Source organism: Poromitra crassiceps, assembly GCF_964638095.1.
Source record: "Poromitra crassiceps genome assembly, chromosome: 19".
Taxonomy (NCBI): Eukaryota; Metazoa; Chordata; class Actinopteri; order Beryciformes; family Melamphaidae; genus Poromitra; species Poromitra crassiceps.
The window spans coordinates 12,101,752-12,119,663 of NC_139646.1; the positions used below are offsets into that span (position 1 = coordinate 12,101,752).

Below are 17,912 nucleotides of genomic sequence, written 5' to 3' on the forward strand. Positions count from 1 at the left end.
CATAGTCACAAGGAACAGTTGAAGATGATATATCTAGTTCTTTATCCCTTAATTGTGGCTAACATTGTCAATGTCTTCCAGGTGACCATCGTGGAGAAGGCGGACAGCTCCAATGTGCTGCCCAGGCCGCTTTCCATAAGCACCAAGAACCGCATGACCTTCCTGTTCGCAAACCTCAAAGACCGAGATTTCCTGGTCCAGAGGATCTCTGACTTCCTGCAGCAGACCACTTCCAAGATTTACCTGGAAAGAGAGCTGACCGGCAGCCTCAATAGCTCAGATGATGAGGTGAGGACGGTTCAGTGCGTGTCTAAGCTTGGCGCATAGAACGCGTAGTGTTCAGGAAAGGCCTGATTTTTTTGCGCATTCCATTTGTATATTGGGAACTAGGAATTTACCAGGTCAAAGGTCGGGAACGCCCCTAGTGACGTCACCTGAACTGGGATTTTCTGCCCGGATCTCGGGGGAGCCTCACCAACCCCAATCTCAAAATCCAAGATGGCAACTCCACACTTCAACAGTGGTGAAAGCTGTAGTAAATACGGTTTATGAGCACTTCTGTCTTATTTATGTCTCCTTAAGCAGTTGTGCACACAGTACTGTCTAACTTCTATCTGTGGACATGTTGCTATGGTATTTATATGTGCAAGATACTATACTGTGTAATGCGTTGTTGTCAACTGTTATTGCTAACAGCTCGCCTGGCTAATGCTAACCCTGGCTGGTTTCATGACTCTGTTTTACTGGAACGTGGTCAACTCGGGTGTGACGTCATTCAACTCGGATATTCCTAGTTCCCAGTGCAAATGGAATGCGTAATTTCTCTTTTGCCCAATCCATTGTGTAGAAAATAATTGGATGCTGGTGGTGATAGTACCTATGAGGATGGTGTTGTGTCCACTCCAGGTGTATTCCCAGTCAGGGTCCCTGCTCTCCAGCAGCCCCCAGCGCAGCCTGGGCTCAGACAGCGAGCGGCAGTTCAACCTCAACGACAACAGCGTGCCCACCGCCACGCAGGCCCTCATGACCATGTACCGCCGGCGCTCGCCCGAGGACTTCAACCCCAAACTGGTGACTTACATGCACATTTAACCTTGTGGAGCACGGCACATGAAGCGATAATCTCATGGTCTATTGTGACATTTTGGATCTTAGGCTGTGGCCACACTGATCCGTCAGAAAATGGACAGAATTACAGTATGACACGGATAGATGTATGTCCGTTGCATGTACAAGTAACCTACTTGTACAGCAGGTGGCGGTAAGCACCTTGAAGGTGTCAGCGACCCGCCTATAAACCAAGAGAAGAAGAAAGCTGGCGTTAGCTAGCTGTTAGCTCTGTGCGCTATGTTACGTATGGGGCATTAAAATGCCACTGAATGGCCAGATTGATGTACTGGTCGGCCAGTTTGAGTAATGCGGTTTCCATGAAGCCCACCAGCTTTCATATCTGTTGGCTAGTTGTTGATATTTATAACAGTAAATATATCGATGCGGACAACCCGCTCAGCCATTTCCGCTCTGAGAACACCACCTCGACTCTGATTGGCTAAACGGACGGTGACTATCCTACCATCCGTCCATCCGATACGTCCATCCAGAAAAAGTTCAGCCCTCTTGAACTTTTCTGTCCATCAAAACGTATGCAAATTTGCTGGATACCCACGCTTCATCAGTGCTCCACTGACAGATGGACAGCTGTCTTGAAAATGAATGGAAGTGAACAGAGAAATGAACGCAGATGGACACCACGGGTCAGTGTGGTCACACCCCCTTAGTTTATTTTTATTCACCACGCACTTCTCATGGGGGGGTGGCTTATTAGCATTTCTAGCATTCCTCATATTTTGTGTGTGGGTACATGTGCAAGTACTTTGATGATGATTGATGTGGCTCTATTGCACCGTGTGTAAATTAAGTTACATGGAGAGAATTATCGCTGCCAAAAACTTGTCGAACTTTCTTCCAAGACAAACTGTAACTAACAATAGACTAGTCATCAGCCTCAGTTCAGTGGGAGTCTGACCCTGCATATAAAACACTGCTATGCTCTGTGGAGTGTGAGGAATTGGGGCATAAAAATAGAAGATAGACAACGGAGCTCAGTGGCTTGGTCCGTGCTGTTAATGTGGAAAAGTTGCAGTAGGGGGGAAAGTTAATTGTACACAGAGCTATCTCATGAGTATGTTTCTCTCCTCACTCAGGCGAAAGAGTTCCTGAAGGAGCAGGCTTGGAAGAACCACTTCACCGAGTACGGGCAGGGAGTGTGTATGTACCGCACCGAGAAGACCAGGGACCTGGTCCTCAAGGGGATCCCTGAGAACATGAGAGGCGAGCTGTGGCTGCTCTTCTCCGGTGAGTGTTCAGTAAACACAGTCACACTTATTCACAGCACATACAGTACATTGCTGCATGTGTTTCTGCCATACAGTGCACCTATTGAGAACGCAGCCTACTACTGTGTATATATAGGGCCTGCACACACTCAATCACAAACTGTAAACCCAACCCAACGCAGATTCGTACTGTACACTATCAAACAAATGTCCCGTGCACAGACCTGACTGAATGGATGTTTTGCATCTTAAAAGCAAATTTGATCTAAAAGCTCGTGTTTAAATGCTTGAAATTTAATAGACAAATATAGGTGAATTGGATGCCTGTGTATGGATTTCTTTACAAAGCCTTTTACCTTTCCATCAGTTTTAACTTTAAAGAATCTCAAATATAAGATAGTTTTGATTTGTCTTTTTTGGTCACTGCGTAATTCAATAGGTCTTATTTTGTAGTTTTGATGTCTATAGTATTATTATAAGATGTGGAAGAAGAATGAATACAAAAATAAATTTGTTTGTCCAAACTGGACTGGCAGTGTAAATTTACCAAAGATGAAAATTACAGTTAATTTTTAATGGTTTACAAATGGTAAGACACTGATACTCAGAAATATTGACGTTGCATCTCTGGATTGTCCAACACTAGTAAGTACATGATTATATACTGTATGTTTTCCATAAGTGCTGGAACACTGAGTTATAAATATTAGTATGGTTTGGAGTATAAACTGAATGGAAAATCTCTAAATATACTGTAAGTGCAGCAGTTTGGCCTTGGCAAGCTAGACTGTGCCTGTCTGCTCTATTGCTATAGCTGTAAATGTGCCTTGAGCTTTCACTTGCATTGAGAGGTACATGTATGAGATTACACACAGGTGTAGGACTTGGGTTAAAGACAGTGTGTGGTTGAAGACACTACTAGACTATGTAGAGGACCTATAGGCTCTCATTCTGTAACATTAGGCTGAATACTCCGGTTATACTGTACACAAACCCCACTCCTTCCTGTTTACGTGCAGCCAGCCACTTGTCACACACCAGCAGCACCTCATGCTCATACACACCTGGTGTTATAAACAGCTCATCCCACTCTCCCTAGTGACCCACTTCTGTCACCCTCGCTCGGTTGTCATGGTCACCGGGTGTTCACCTGAACCGCACTCCCCTGCACTTTCTGAAATGAGGCTTCGTTTACAGTCATAACGTACCCTCCCACATGAAACACATTCACCGAGTTAATTTGAGATTATTTGTGTTTTTGTTCTGTTAAGAACAAAGGGTGTACTTTTCAGCTGTGGCTGACAGACATGATCTCAGTTATACGTATGGAGAGACTCAGATTCCAGAGGTCAAATTCTCTAAGGAAATTTTCTGTTATTTGGGACCCGTTCCTGACCTATTTTGATCAGGCTAAAAGCGGTATTTGAGTTTCTTTGGGATCCTTTGCACAGTATATATATATATATATATATATATATATATATATATTTTTTTTTAACCGATTTGTAAGCACATTTTGACATTTTGTAGCATTGTAATGTTGAATGTATGTATATATGTTTTTTCTTTTCTTTTTTCCTGTTCTTGTTTTGTTTTCTTTATGTTCTGAAAAAGTAAAATTAAAAAAAAAAAAAAAAAAAAAAAAAGAACAAAGGGTGTAGAAACCGGTTCAGCAGGAATATCTGTGTGAGTTAGTCACTAGTTAGTCACAGTCCATTTAAGATAGTTTACATTGCTCACAATCATTTTGAAATGCATGTCGTACTGTTTGTAACAAAACTTTCTTTGTTTTTAAAATACAGTGTATTCAGTGTGTTCACACCACCAAGAATGATTTGAAGGAGAGGGGCAACCTAGACAAAAAAAGTACTGTGATAGAGTGCCAAAGTCACTCTATAAAGCCTGTTTGGAATATGATGTAGAGATTTCATTCCACATTCATTTTTCCATATAAAGACATTATTTATTTATTTATTTATTTATTTATTTATTTATTTATTTATTTATTTATTTATTTATTTATTTATTGTCAGAGTGAAATGTTATATCGTCTCTCCTACTGATCCAGCTCGGAATATAGTTGAAGAATCACTTGGTTTGACCAAGTGGAACTATTTTTATATGCATTTTACGAAAATTCTACGGAAAAATGAATGGGGGATGAAAACTCTAGGTTGCATGCCGAACCCTGAAGAGGGTGTGTGACTTTGGCACTCAGTTATTCTTTAAAAGTGATTTATCCAGTTTCATATTACACACATTAAACTGAAAAAAACTAAAAACTAATACAAACTAACCCTCACTGTCTTACAAAGTGATTGATGGCACAATATTCTAACAAATACGGTTGAATTACTTTTTAAAGGATAGTAGTAGTAATTTAATTCCTTGGCTGATAAAATAATGCATTCCTCTATATTTTAGCGATGCAAAGGCTGTATATCCCATAATGGCAGTGTGGCCCTTTGGAATAGACCGCATCATCGTATGTCAATGCATGCCTTTCATGTCAATTGCTTGTCTATTATAATAAGCATCTTACTGCATGTAACCATGTCCTCAGGGGCGATCAATGAGATGGCCACCCACCCCGGCTACTACGAAGACCTGGTGGAGAAGTCCATGGGCAAGTACAACCTGGCCACAGAGGAGATCGAGAGGGACCTGCACCGCTCTCTGCCCGAGCACCCCGCCTTCCAGAACGAGATGGGCATCGCCGCCCTCCGCAGGGTCCTCACCGCCTACGCATTCAGAAACCCCAACATCGGATACTGTCAGGTACGCGCACGCACACACACACACACACACACACACTCACTTACACACACTCTTGCATTGAGCTTTGGATGAACTTTAAACAATGCTCATCTGTTTTGTTGCAGGCCATGAATATTGTGACATCGGTGTTGCTGCTCTACGCCAAAGAAGAGGAAGCATTTTGGTTGCTGGTGGCGCTGTGTGAGAGGATGCTGCCTGACTACTACAACACCAGAGTCGTAGGTCAGTAGGTCTATGTGTGTGTTTGTGTGCGTGCATGCGTTTGGTTGAGATTTCATAGACCACTTTTCATGTTTGTAAACAGCGATTACGTATTTTGTGGGAGGAGCGGAACTGGTTGCAGAAAGTGACAGCTAGCGCTTCAGCTGTCATAGAAATGTATAAGGTCCGGATGCCTTCTCCACATATTTTCAAGCTTTGCCAGCAGCACACAGGTTATCTTACACAAATAAGCTAACTTTTTTAATGGGTTGACATTTCCTGACCCGTACTCACTGTCAGGATGGGTCTAGTATCCAACTACATCGCCAAAGTTGCAGTGTCGGACATTGTCATATTCCTAGTGGGAAATTCCAGCGTCTATATGGCACAAGACGTCTTTTTCCCGTATTCCGGTGATCTCTCATTTTGGCTTCACTTGTTTCCTCAGAGTTTCTGCAACCACGCTGTGTGCGCAACTGCAGCAACATAAGCCTGTGACGTCCACTCCAAATTGGTCTATTGGTTTCATGCATGGACTATAAAAATATGGACGTAGCCACCATGACATTGGTTTGTTGACTCCTGTTTTGAAGCCTTGCGTTTGGCATTTTGACTGTCGCCATCTTGGTTTTGGAGCCAGAAGCAGCTAGCGCGAGACCACTGGTTTCCCACAGAGCCGCAGCGCTTCGTGCTATTGGTCCGTGATTGCGAGCTGCGCATTCACTGGACATTCACTGGACAGGTGACCTGTCAATCACGCCTCAAAACATAGTCTAATAATTTATCCTCTATTTTACTCTGAATGGGACCATAATTTACAAAATGAACATCATGCTGTATAGAAGAAGACTTTAAACTAGCGATTGAGACCATAAACTCATTAGGAAAGTGTTTACTGAGGTAATAAATCAAGTAGGGTCATTTTCCCATTGACTTCTAATCTATATAATATGACTTTTTTTTGTTTGTTGTCATCCCCTGCTGGCCCTTAGTAATAATGCAGGTTTAAGGCACTTCCGCATTTGCTTAATTTTTCAGCGACGGAGCGAACTCTCGTCAAGTCCCGCGAGACTTTACTGCCGGCTGGCCTGTGTACTGACTTGACGAGAGTTGGTGAAACTCACCCCCCGAATGAGGAAATGAGATCCCTGTAAAGACTACTGGAAATAGCCCGGGGGTGATTAGCAGTCTGATGTTTCTTTAGGGATCATATAATGACGATATGGGTAGAAAACGGGAATAAAACTGTCTATTTACATGGAGGAACAGCACGCTGCCATGTGGCCCCGACGGAGCTCCATTCTAGGACTGGCTTGGACACTATTGATCTCAAAACAACGCCTAGGACGCTCCAAATCGCTGCGGAGAACACTGGGTGAGTCGTCAGATAATAATTAATGTGAGGAGAGGGCTCCAGGTTAAAAACAAACGAAATTCTCCTTTAACTGGCAAATTATGTGACAATGCATCTCAGACGATGTTACGGAGTAACGCAAAAGTAATGTAACGAGTAGTGTAACAAATTACTTTCTCCAGGGAGTAATCAAGTAAAGTAAGGCATTACTTTTTTTGAAAGTAATGTGTAATGTGTAATACATTACTTTTTTGAGTAACGGACCCCAACTCTGATCATATCACCAGTGCCTAAAAAGCCTTGTGCCATGGTTAATAATGACTTCCGCCCGGTAGCTCTGACTTCGATCGAATGTTTTGAAAAATTTGTAGTGTCTCTGCTCAGGAAAGAAGTGGAACCAATGCTTGATACATATCAATTTGCCTATATGCATGAGCGAAGTACAGAAGATGCCATCCTTTGCACAATGCACTATATCTCCAAGCACTTAGAAAACACAAAATCTTACACTCGGCTTTTATTTGTTGATTTTAGTTCAGCGTTTAACACTGTGAAAACCCACCTGCTTTTAGAGAAGCTAAAAGACATGAGCATTAGTCCCACCCTAATTAAATGGTTCTATTCCTTTTTAACTAATATACCTCAACAAGTGAAAACTAATGGGTCTCTGTCAGAGATCAAATATTGCAATACAGGGGTCCCACAAGGTTCTGCGTCTTCACCAATTCTTTTCATATTGTACACTAATGACTGCAGGAAAGTACATAGATAATCTCCTCTGCTGGAAAACACACATGGACAAACTGTACAACAAACTGCAGCAGAGGCTTTATTTTTTAAGACTGCTGAGGTTGTATGGAGTGAGCAGCCAGATCATGCTGCTGTTCTACCAGGCGACTCTAGAGAGTGTGATCAGATACGGACTAACAGCAGGGTTTGGCAACCTTACTGTTCAACTGAGAAGCAGGCTGGCCAGCATGCACAAGACGGCCATGAAAATAATAGGTAAGAAAGAATATGAGCCCATACAAAAACTCTTATGGGCAAGCAGTAATAAAACAAGCAATAAAAATCACTGTAGACTCACGACACCCCCTCTTTTCTGAATATGAAACTCTGCCATCAGGCAGAAGGCTCCGGGTGCCAAAGTGCGCTTGAAGTCTTCCTTTGTTCCAGCCTCCATTAAGTTGCTGAACCTTAAAAAACCTTAGAAACCTTAGAGAGCCTCCATGTTGTCACTGTAAAGGTCCTTGTTATGTGTTATCTGTTTTTGGTCCTGTATGAAGCCCTACGCACTTCCACGTCAATGCTTCTACTTATGCTATGTGATTATTGTTGATTGTATTGATTATTGTGTAATTGTTTTATACGAAGCAACGGTGTACCTGCCCGTGACGAATTCCCCCCCCGGGGACAAATAAAGTCTAACTAACTAACTATTTATTCTCCATCTTATTCTCCACGCCCCTCCACAGGAGCGCTGGTGGACCAGGGCGTGTTCGAGGAGCTGGCGCGGGAGTACGTCCCCCAGCTCTATGACTGCATGCAGGACCTCGGGGTCATCTCCACCATCTCACTCTCCTGGTTCCTCACCCTCTTCCTGTCCGTCATGCCCTTCGAGAGTGCTGTGGTGGTGGTGGACTGCTTCTTCTACGAGGGCATCAAGGTCATCTTCCAGCTGGCGCTGTCCGTGCTACACGCCAACATCCACCAGTTGCTGGGCTGCAAGGACGACGGAGAGGCCATGACCGTCCTGGGCAGGTGAGGAGCGAGGGAAAGGCTCTCGACGTCTTTGGATTTGCCGTTTAACTTGCTTTCAATTCTCTTTGGTCTCTTTTTTGTTTTGTCTTTTTCCTCTGTCCTTTTCTCCTCCTTTAGTCATCACTCATCCCACAGACCTAAAAGAAACATAGGAAATCTCTCCTCAGTTTGGCCTAATTTTATTGCCGTATCTTCAGTGACCCTTTGCTTCCTGGTCGTGTGTATTGTAGGTACTTGGACAGTGTGACCAATAAGGACAGCACCCTACCTCCCATCCCCCACCTCCACTCCCTGCTGACAGACAATGGTGAACCCCATCCAGAGGTCGACATCTTCAAGCTGGTCCGCAGCTCCTATGAGGTACAGTATGTGTGCTCATACAACTACATCATGTCTACGTCCATGTTTTGGTCTTGTTTTGTGTCTTGACAGACTAGCGAACATGCAAACCTGATTTCAGGAAGTGTCTACTAATGGCATTTTGTAAACAAGATGTGAAAATATATAGTGTGAGGCCACCTTTTCAAGTTCTATGAACCACTCACGCCAAGCGGGAGCTTCTCTCTTTTTCCATCCCCTCAGTAAAGCCTGTCTACCCACCCTTATGGCCGTTTGGATCAGTTCTGCATTTCCACAATCTTTCACAACTAACGCGTCACCCGACACATAGAACCTGGGAGAAAACAGTCATTGCTAGTTAATCTCTCTTATACATTTATGAACTTGTTCCCAGAAGTCCTGTATCTTAGGGAATTGCCAAAGAGCATGAAGTAATGTACCTTCTAAACTCTTGGCACTTCCAGCAGTCCACTGTGTTTTGAAGGCCTAATTGATGTAGTCTAGAAGGTGTCCAATAGAAGCGATTGAGGATTTTAAATTGAATGAGTCTTACTTTTTAAATCCCTTGACAACTTTCTTTGATTTTGGCATCTCCTATTCCATTCTAATTCATTAAACGAGAGGTTTACATCTTTTTCCCCAGATCATATGTAGTGTTGTTGAAAGTGTAGTAGCCTGGCAAAATATTTTGGAATAATAATGGGAGGCCTCATGACCCAACCCAAATATTTCATTTTATTTTTATTTTTCATTTTGTCGAGATGAGACTTGAGTTGAGACTCCCCACAGCCTCACCCTCGCATCACTCTGTACTGTAAATGTTTTTGTAATTTGTCTGTGAGTCCTCGTCGCTGTCTGTATGCTGTTTCTGCTGATAACTTTATGATTTATACCGCGGTTTTGTTGACCCATTTCTCTCCCTCCCTTTTTGTATCAGAAATTTGGCTCCATCCGCGCAGATGTGATTGAACAGATGCGTTTCAAACAGAGACTGAGGGTCATCCAGACCATCGAGGATACCACCAAACGTAACGTGGTAAAGACTCTCATAAGTCTTCTAATCATAGACTTACTCTTTGTACTCTGGGAAAAAAAAGGGCTGTGAACCATTTGTGCAGAATGCTATTATACACTCACAGACTCTAAACGTCTCTCGGCTCAATCTTCCTCACAATTCTGTTAACCTCTTTTATGTTTTTAATCGGATTGTGTCTCAGGTCAGAACGATTGTAACCGAGACCGCCTTCAGCATCGATGAATTGGAGGAGCTCTATGTACTCTTCAAGGTGGGTGACGGCCAAGCCATGGTTGTTGTTGTGGGCCTTTGCATCAGCACCTTCTCTCCTTTTGGCAGCAGATCTGTGTCCCTCCAGCTCCCACATGCTGTCCTGCTGCCACAGTGAAACTGAAGTCAAGACGGGAAGTCAAAGCGCCGTTCGACCTCTACAGAGAGACACAACCAAAGCCTTGTGATTACTGCTCCAGCTGTTCTCCTTTAGCACAGCCACAAGCTACTCTTGTGGCGCGGCTCTGTGTAATCACACGAGGAAGATGAATATACCACTTTATTGATGGCACAATGTTCATAACCATTCAGATTATTCAAGCGTGAAATTGCTCTCCAAACAGCATATCGCGTGGCTGATGTACTGTTATAGATGACACAACGCAGCTATGCTAAAGGATATTGTTTACTTGTTAGGGCTTATGAACATCCATCTTTTTAAAAAATGGTCCCTGGGGTCAAACTAGACAAGAGGTAAGTGCTGTAACTCTATTCTCACTGGTGTCTTCCCTCCTCAGGCGGAGCACCTGACCAGCTGCTACTGGGGCGGGAGCAGCACCCCCACGGAGCGCCACGACCCCAGCCTGCCCTACTTGGAGCAGTACCGCATCGACGTGGAGCAGTTCAAGGGCCTGTTCGTGCTGCTCTTCCCCTGGGCCAACGGAGCCCACTCGGACCCGCTGGCCGCGCGCTTCTTCCGTGTCCTCGACCAAAACGGAGACTCCCTGATCAACTTCCGCGAGTTCATCAGCGGCCTGAGTGAGTAGGAACGGGGCTGTGCGTTTAACCGTGTGTGCTTTTCAAGATGTTTTCTTTTGGCAGTAGTGGTTTGTTAACTTCTTAGCCAACTTCTGTTCACTTCATGTTAATGCTGTGAGCATCCTAATTTAAAGTCATATCGCAGCGACGGTTCGATGATGTATCACTGCTGTTGGTGTGTGTTGTAGGTGTTCTGTGCCACGAAGACCTCATCGACAAACTGAAGCTCATGTACAAGATGCATGTTTTACCCGGTGAGTGTGCGTGTGTGCGTGTGCGTGTGCGTGTGTGTGTGTGCGTGCGTGCGTGTGTGTGTGTGTGTGTGTGTGTGTGTGTGTGTGTGTGTGTGTGTGTGTGTGTAGATGGAGATGGAAAGATGGGAGAGGTTTTGGTGGAGCAGCCATTTATTAGCTGTAAAGAAAAGGGATGGCTCAGTGGAAAGGGTTAATAAAGGGTTAATGATTATTCATTTATTTTTCAGCATTTTTTCACAAGATATGCTGATGGCAAGGAAAGGGTTATATTTACTTAGTCTTCAGGAATCAGGTTTAATCGTGACAATCTCCCATTTTCCTTTCTGCCAGAAATCAATCAAGAAGAGCCTGACTCTGCCTTTGAGGCCACCCAGTACTTCTTTGAGGACATCACACCAGAAACCTCTATCGGTAAGGACCGGGACAATCAAACCCTCAGCTGCATGGTAAATGCATCGGATTTGAAATGCAGTAGTGATACATGTCTGAACCTCACTGAAACCTCAGGCTACCTGTCATCTCCACGCCCCCTCAGGTCATGACTCAAAATGCAGAAGCGAGAAGGATGATGGCTTTGTCAGAGTTACATTTAAGACTGAAAAAGGTAAGAAACATGTACAAATAGCCACATTTATGATCAAACGGAATGTAGATTTCTTATCAAATGTATGTATCTTATCTGCCTAAGGTGGCTGAGCTCATCTAATTGGAAAACCTTTCATGTGTGAAATTGCCAATAAACATCCTCTTTGTCTTCACAACATGCTTGATAAAATGTGGGTATGATTTTCATGGACTTGGACACTCGGTTATAAACTCAGTCATCCATTCAACCACAGATCCTTTTTCTAAATCAGAGATGCGCAAATTCCTTCCTATGAAGGGCCAAAAATGTTGGTGTTATGTGGAATTACATTGCATTAAAATGTATTATATTTTATAGTTGTTATATAAGTTGGTATCAATGGATTCCTTCTAGTCTATTTTTGTAATGGTATCACGCTAGCTAGCTTTAAAAATGAGCCTGCCACAGCCTCTGGTAGACAGTACTATGGGCCGGGGGGGGGTCAAATCCATGGCGGGCCAAAACAAACGGAATGTGGCTAAACTTGGCCTGCAGGCCCACTAATTGGTCAGCTATGTTCTAAAAAGAGGGAAAGCTTGTTGCCTCAATGATGACATGTTTGTACATCTCCATGATGCTATCAGGATACTGTTGTGTCAGATAAGAAACCTGATCAACTACTTTCCAAAACACTGACATTTATCTTGTCAATTTCAATGGATTTTATATTTTCTGTTGAAATGGGAAGAATTGACTTTCAGCTCTGAGTATTGCATATTAGAATAAAGTGCTGTTTCATCATTAACCCATTAGTGACTAATGAGTAATATATATATATATATATATATATACACACACTGTATATATATAGCATTTAGCAAGGTAAAGCCCCACAGATCTTTTTTTTCTGTTGGAGGTAGAAGCACAAAGATTAGCTGTGGAAACTGTCAAGACATGTGGCTATACATGAAAAAATCACAATTTTTCATCATATTATCATGCCTTAATTGGACTACAAAGTTGATTTTCTTTTATACAAATGCAAAAACATTCACATGATTAATAACCAAATAAGTTTAACATTAATTTGACATGCTAAATATCAGATTTACACTGGATCTCTGCACATAGCCATTTCTGTATCATACTATATTTAGTAATTAGTCATATGGGTTTACCCCCCCGCCCCACAAAAACACTAGTGGAAATACAGGTTCATTGTGACAAACGACAAAAAAAAAGGATGTTAAGAAAAACCTGTGCTATGCCTTCATACTTTGGCCGATTTGAAAAATTTAAATGGATTTGTGCTTAACTCAGCTAGTACTTTAAGTGCTATTCCACTGCAGAAATTAATGGTTTAATCACAATACAAAACAAGAAATTGTCTTCGTGCTGCATAAAAAGTTGAGTTAAGTTTGAGTTTGTGACTTACGTGCTCCTCTGTGACTAACACTTAAACATATTACAGTGAAGAAACTGCACGTGCCTGATTGCCGCAATTACCTGAAACTGTGGAACCAGAGCAAGCCTAAGCTAGAAAACACAAAAGACCTTCCCAAACTGAATCAGGTGAGCCTCTGCCTGTTGTAGCAGTCTATATATAGTACCAGTCTATATATAGCTGTTCTGAGAAAATCACTGCGTATAGAGAGTATGGACACCGGTGACCTTGTATACGTCTCTCCCCTCAGAGCCAGTTCATTGAGCTGTGTTCGACGCTGTACAGCATGTTCAGCGAGGACATTGCAGAACAGGAGCTCTACCATGCCACAGCCACCGTCACCAGTTTGCTGCTGGAAATGGGAGAGGTGGGCAAGCTGTTCTCGTGCCCCGGCGGCAAGGACCAGGACTACGAGGGTAAATCAGAGGCCAACCAACACATGTGTCCGAGAGATGCAGCAGATTCCAAAAAACCCCAGGAGGCCGTGCCTGACGGAGTGTTCCAGCAGAGGGAGCAGGGAGACGCCTTCACCACCGTCGGTCTGGAGGAGCCGAGGCCACGTGGCGCGGACGAAGGCGACGAGGAGTGCGAGCAGCTGCCGCCTATGCAAGACATCAAGCTGGAGGACTCGTCCCCCAAAGACACGGGCGCGTCCTCCGCCATGCTCATTTCGGACGACGAAACCAAAGATGACACGTCCATGTCGTCGTACTCGGTGCTCAGCGCAGGCTCCCACGAGCTGGACGAGAAGCTGCAGTGTGAGGACATCTCAGACGACACGGTGCTGGTGCGCAGCGGCGGCGACGGGTCCAGCGGCGAGAGAAGTGGCCGGCCGCACGGCGGGGGGCCCCGCGAGAGAGGCGGGCTCCCTCTGAGCACCAGTATTGACAAGGACTGGGCCATTACCTTTGAGCAGTTCCTGGCCTCTGTGCTCACTGAGCAGGCCCTGGTGCAGTACTTTGAGAAGCCGGTGGAGGTGGCCGCTCGCATCATCAACGCCAAGAATGTGCGTAAAGTAGGGCGCACTCTACTGTCATGTAGTGACTATGAGATCTCACTGTCTGGCTGAGGTCCTCAAATTTCAAAACGTCAAACTTCATACAAAGACTTCTGTTCTCTTAGGTGGCTAACTGAAAATGGGATTATCTATCAATCATTGGTGTCAAAATGTCTCAATGAGTTCTACAATCTTATGTGTATGATAGTTGAGTGAAAGTGCACAAAAACTGCTCTTAGCAATGTATTTTACCAGATGTGAAAGACTTTTATTATTAGAATCACTAGATTCTGTCCATCCAAGAGGGAAATCAATGTACATGTAGTAGCTGTACTTTATAAGACATTATGCATAGGCGTTAATATTGTAATCTCTAGTACACTTAGTAGCCTAAGATGTAGATGTGAATGTCCACTCATTCAGTACAGTTCCAGACTGGGATGTTGATAGTCTACTTTAAGATCACCTAACATGACGTCTGGTCAACTTTTGCTTCCTTACTTTACAGTTCGATTTGCTGCTAATCAAGAAATATTTGTTGTTGTTTCTCTCACTGGATGACAATATGGTGTTTCTCTCACTGGATGACAATATGGTGTTTCTCTCACTGGATGACAATATATGGGGGGGGGGGGGGCCGAGACAAAACGATACTGTGAGAATTCAGTGGAAGACCACCCTGAGTTTTCCTGTGGTAGCATGTGACTTGACGATTCAGCTCAACATCTCTGTAAAACAATATTTCTCTTTGGTAGAACGTATTCTCTTTCGGGACACCCAAGCCATAATGAGTTCCTGGATGGATAAGGTTCCCCCGGAGATCTGCAGTCCCAACAAATGTTCCAGAAGTCAAAGGGAGGCGTGTGTGCGGAGAAATGAAAATGTCACACTAAAGAGAGATCTTGTTATATGGAGCACCTGCACTTTCTTTACTATCCTATCCGGAAAACGTTTACAACACGTGTTTCACTAATATGTATTCTGCCTGCCTTTTACGACGCTATTGGTGTTGTCTACACTCCCAACTCAGAAGTTGGCTATTTGTTTTGTTTTTTATTGTTTTAAACAAAACGTTTACATTGTTTGCTCTGTACATTTTTACATTGCTGTTTTAAGTTGTTTTTCTGTTTCTGAATTGTTTTGATTTTAAGTGGCATGCTCTGGATTCAGATGCATTGTGTACCACCTCATCTAATTAAAATTACTGTATGATTGATTCTCTGCTGCACAGTACAATGCCTTCAGCCTTTTTCATTGTTTTGATCAGAGTTCCACTTTCACCACACTTATAGTAGAGTTTTACTCCCACCTGGTGGAGAAAAGGAGGAAGACATTTAGGCCACTAATCATTCATGCCCACACTACAGGATTGTGGCTGTCAGCCACCATGAAATGGGTGCACTGCAGAGGTTGCATTGTAATATTGACCTCCCCCCCACCCTTTTTTTCTCCTTGCTGTTATATTTTAGGGCCCCAAAAGCTAAATCACTGTTGTTTATGGTCGTTTTCTAGTTAAGATATGATATGTGAACATAAGTTTCCTAGCCTTGCATGCAAGGCTGGGAAAATAATGTTGCTGCTGATTTGATTCACAGTGTTGGAAGGTGGAGTTGAGGTTTCTATCCCGGTCTATCCTGCAGCAACTAGTCATAGTTTGTGAGCTTGGAATTATATGGATTCTATTTGACTTGATTCATGATCTTTGAATGTTATTTTATGCTTGTGTCACATTTAAACTTTGTTTAATAGAAAATCATTTTTGTCTCTTTTCCCCCCCGATCTTTCCCCCCATTTTCTCCCCAATTGTACTTGGCCAATTTTTCCCCCTGCTGCCCCGGTCGCTGCTCCATCCTCTACCAATCTGGGGAGAGCCATAGACTAGCACCATGCTTCCTCCGACACATGCGCAGTTGCCAGCCGCTTCTTTTCTCCTGACAGGGAGCTTCACCAGCAGGACGTAGCATGTGGGAGGATCAGGCTATTCCCACCAGTTCCCTTCCGCCCGACCGACCAGAGGAGGCGCTAGTGCAGCGACCAGGACACATACCCTCAATCCAGCTTCCCACCCCCAGACACAGCCAATCGTGCCTGTATGGACACGCGACCAAGCCGGAGGTAACACGGGGGTGCGAACCTGCGACCCTCGTGTTGGTATAAAATCCAATTTTATTAAAAGCACTCTCCTACCACTGCTGAGACGTGGGTTCAATTCCCGGCAGTGTACTTCCAGTTTGGTCAGACGTTCCTACAGACACAATTGGCCGTGTCTGCAGGTGGGAAGGCCGTTGGGGTATGTGATGTGTCCTGATCTCTGCACTAGTGCCTCCCCTGGCCTGGGGTGATCCTCCCACGCGCTGCTTCCTGCCGGCGAAACTCCTTGCCGTCGGGTGAAAAGAAGAGGCACATGTATCGGAGGAAGCATGCGGTGCTAGTCTACAGCTCTCCCCAAATTGGCAGAGGGGGTGGAGCAACGACCAGGACGGTACAATTGTGGCGAAAAATCGGGGGGGGGGGGGGGGGGGATGATAAAAATAAATTCTATTCATAATTGTTTTATTTTACTGGCATATTGAGGTTTTATTATTTTCTGTTGTATTGTGTTCTGTTCTATTTTTGTCTTTTATCTTTTAGTTTTTCCTCGTCTGATTATCCCTGTTTTAATTCCTTGTTTCTGTAAAGCACTTTGTAAATTTGTTTTGATAGGAACCTTTTGGGGTTAAATATTTAAAAAGTTACAAAGTACATAGCCTAACATTTTTGCCTGCTGGTACTGCATGTCAAGCCTTACTTGTATACTCAGTATTGCTCAGCTCTCCAGATAGAAACTTAATTCCAAGCTCACAATGTGAGTGTAGTGTGAATCTATGAAACTAGCAGCAACGTGTGATTTAACAGATGACTGTGTTAAACTCTGTTACAGTGCCTCTCTCTCCTCTCTCTCTGTATGGGCCAAACACTCTGTGTGTGGCCAAGGTTGACCAATCACCGCTCTCTCTCAGAATTGCCTCTGCTGCCAGTTCACCATAGGGATTCTGTGCAAGCTTCCTCTTTCAGACAGATGGCAAAGCTAACAATAATTAATTTATCAGAAAAGATGTGTGCTAAACAGCCTCACTGTTATAACCTTTCCACAGATTATATAACACGCGGATGGAAGCATCCTGCATCCATGATTGATTCTCCTGCCAGGTTTCACTACTTCTTGCGCAAGTGGTTACAACATGGCCCTTTGTCCCTTTAATTAGAACGGACTGAAATAGTAGTGAGGAAAACATGTATTGGTGCCGAGTAGATGATTTGATTGGATGAAATATTAATGGTCTCGACCACAAAATCTCACTGTAATAATACTGTTTGAGTATCTCAACTCTGGGTGGGTATTGGGGAATTGTATTACGCAATATGGGGGGGGGGGGCAAAACGCTGTGACGCAAGGCTCTTATCTGCTGTGAAATGATCTTCAGACACTAGTTCACCTCACAACTCTCCCCGCTGCTTGCGCCCCCCCCCCCCCCCCCCCCCCCATTTTCTTATACCAGTGTCCGTTTTCACAAATACAGTATGAAAGTGATGGCTGCCAATTAGAGATCATATAACTGTACAGCAGTCACATTGTAATTGGCTGTAATCTATTATGTAGCACAGTGAAGTAATCACAGCTACCTATTTCAGCCACCACGTGTCCTGTAGTGACAGATGGTAGCTGCTGAGGAAATGGACACAGCGCAAGTATAGAGGTGAAAGGGCAACCTGATGTGAGGTTTGGCTATTGGCCAATTGGCTCTAACGCACGCTTGCTGTCATTGGCTGAGAGTAAAGACTAACCTCCCACTAACGTA

At 43.8% G+C, this 17,912-nt stretch overlaps 1 protein-coding gene across 1 annotated transcript in view; it reads left to right on the plus strand.

The window, feature by feature from the left end:
• The window catches only part of tbc1d9 (TBC1 domain family, member 9 (with GRAM domain)), a 35,907-nt gene extending 20,388 nt beyond the window's left edge, over window positions 1-15,519 (plus strand). Inside the window, exons 7-21 of the mRNA XM_083655524.1 lie at window positions 82-288; window positions 907-1,071; window positions 2,205-2,355; window positions 4,900-5,114; window positions 5,219-5,336; window positions 8,145-8,430; window positions 8,661-8,790; window positions 9,707-9,805; window positions 9,987-10,055; window positions 10,573-10,813; window positions 11,002-11,067; window positions 11,398-11,478; window positions 11,603-11,671; window positions 13,104-13,204; window positions 13,327-15,519. Of these exons, the coding sequence (XP_083511650.1) occupies window positions 82-288; window positions 907-1,071; window positions 2,205-2,355; window positions 4,900-5,114; window positions 5,219-5,336; window positions 8,145-8,430; window positions 8,661-8,790; window positions 9,707-9,805; window positions 9,987-10,055; window positions 10,573-10,813; window positions 11,002-11,067; window positions 11,398-11,478; window positions 11,603-11,671; window positions 13,104-13,204; window positions 13,327-14,145 (2,817 nt within the window). The 3' untranslated portion in view covers window positions 14,146-15,519. The remainder of the gene's footprint in view (window positions 1-81; window positions 289-906; window positions 1,072-2,204; window positions 2,356-4,899; window positions 5,115-5,218; window positions 5,337-8,144; window positions 8,431-8,660; window positions 8,791-9,706; window positions 9,806-9,986; window positions 10,056-10,572; window positions 10,814-11,001; window positions 11,068-11,397; window positions 11,479-11,602; window positions 11,672-13,103; window positions 13,205-13,326) is intronic.
• Window positions 15,520-17,912: the final 2,393 nt, after the last annotated feature.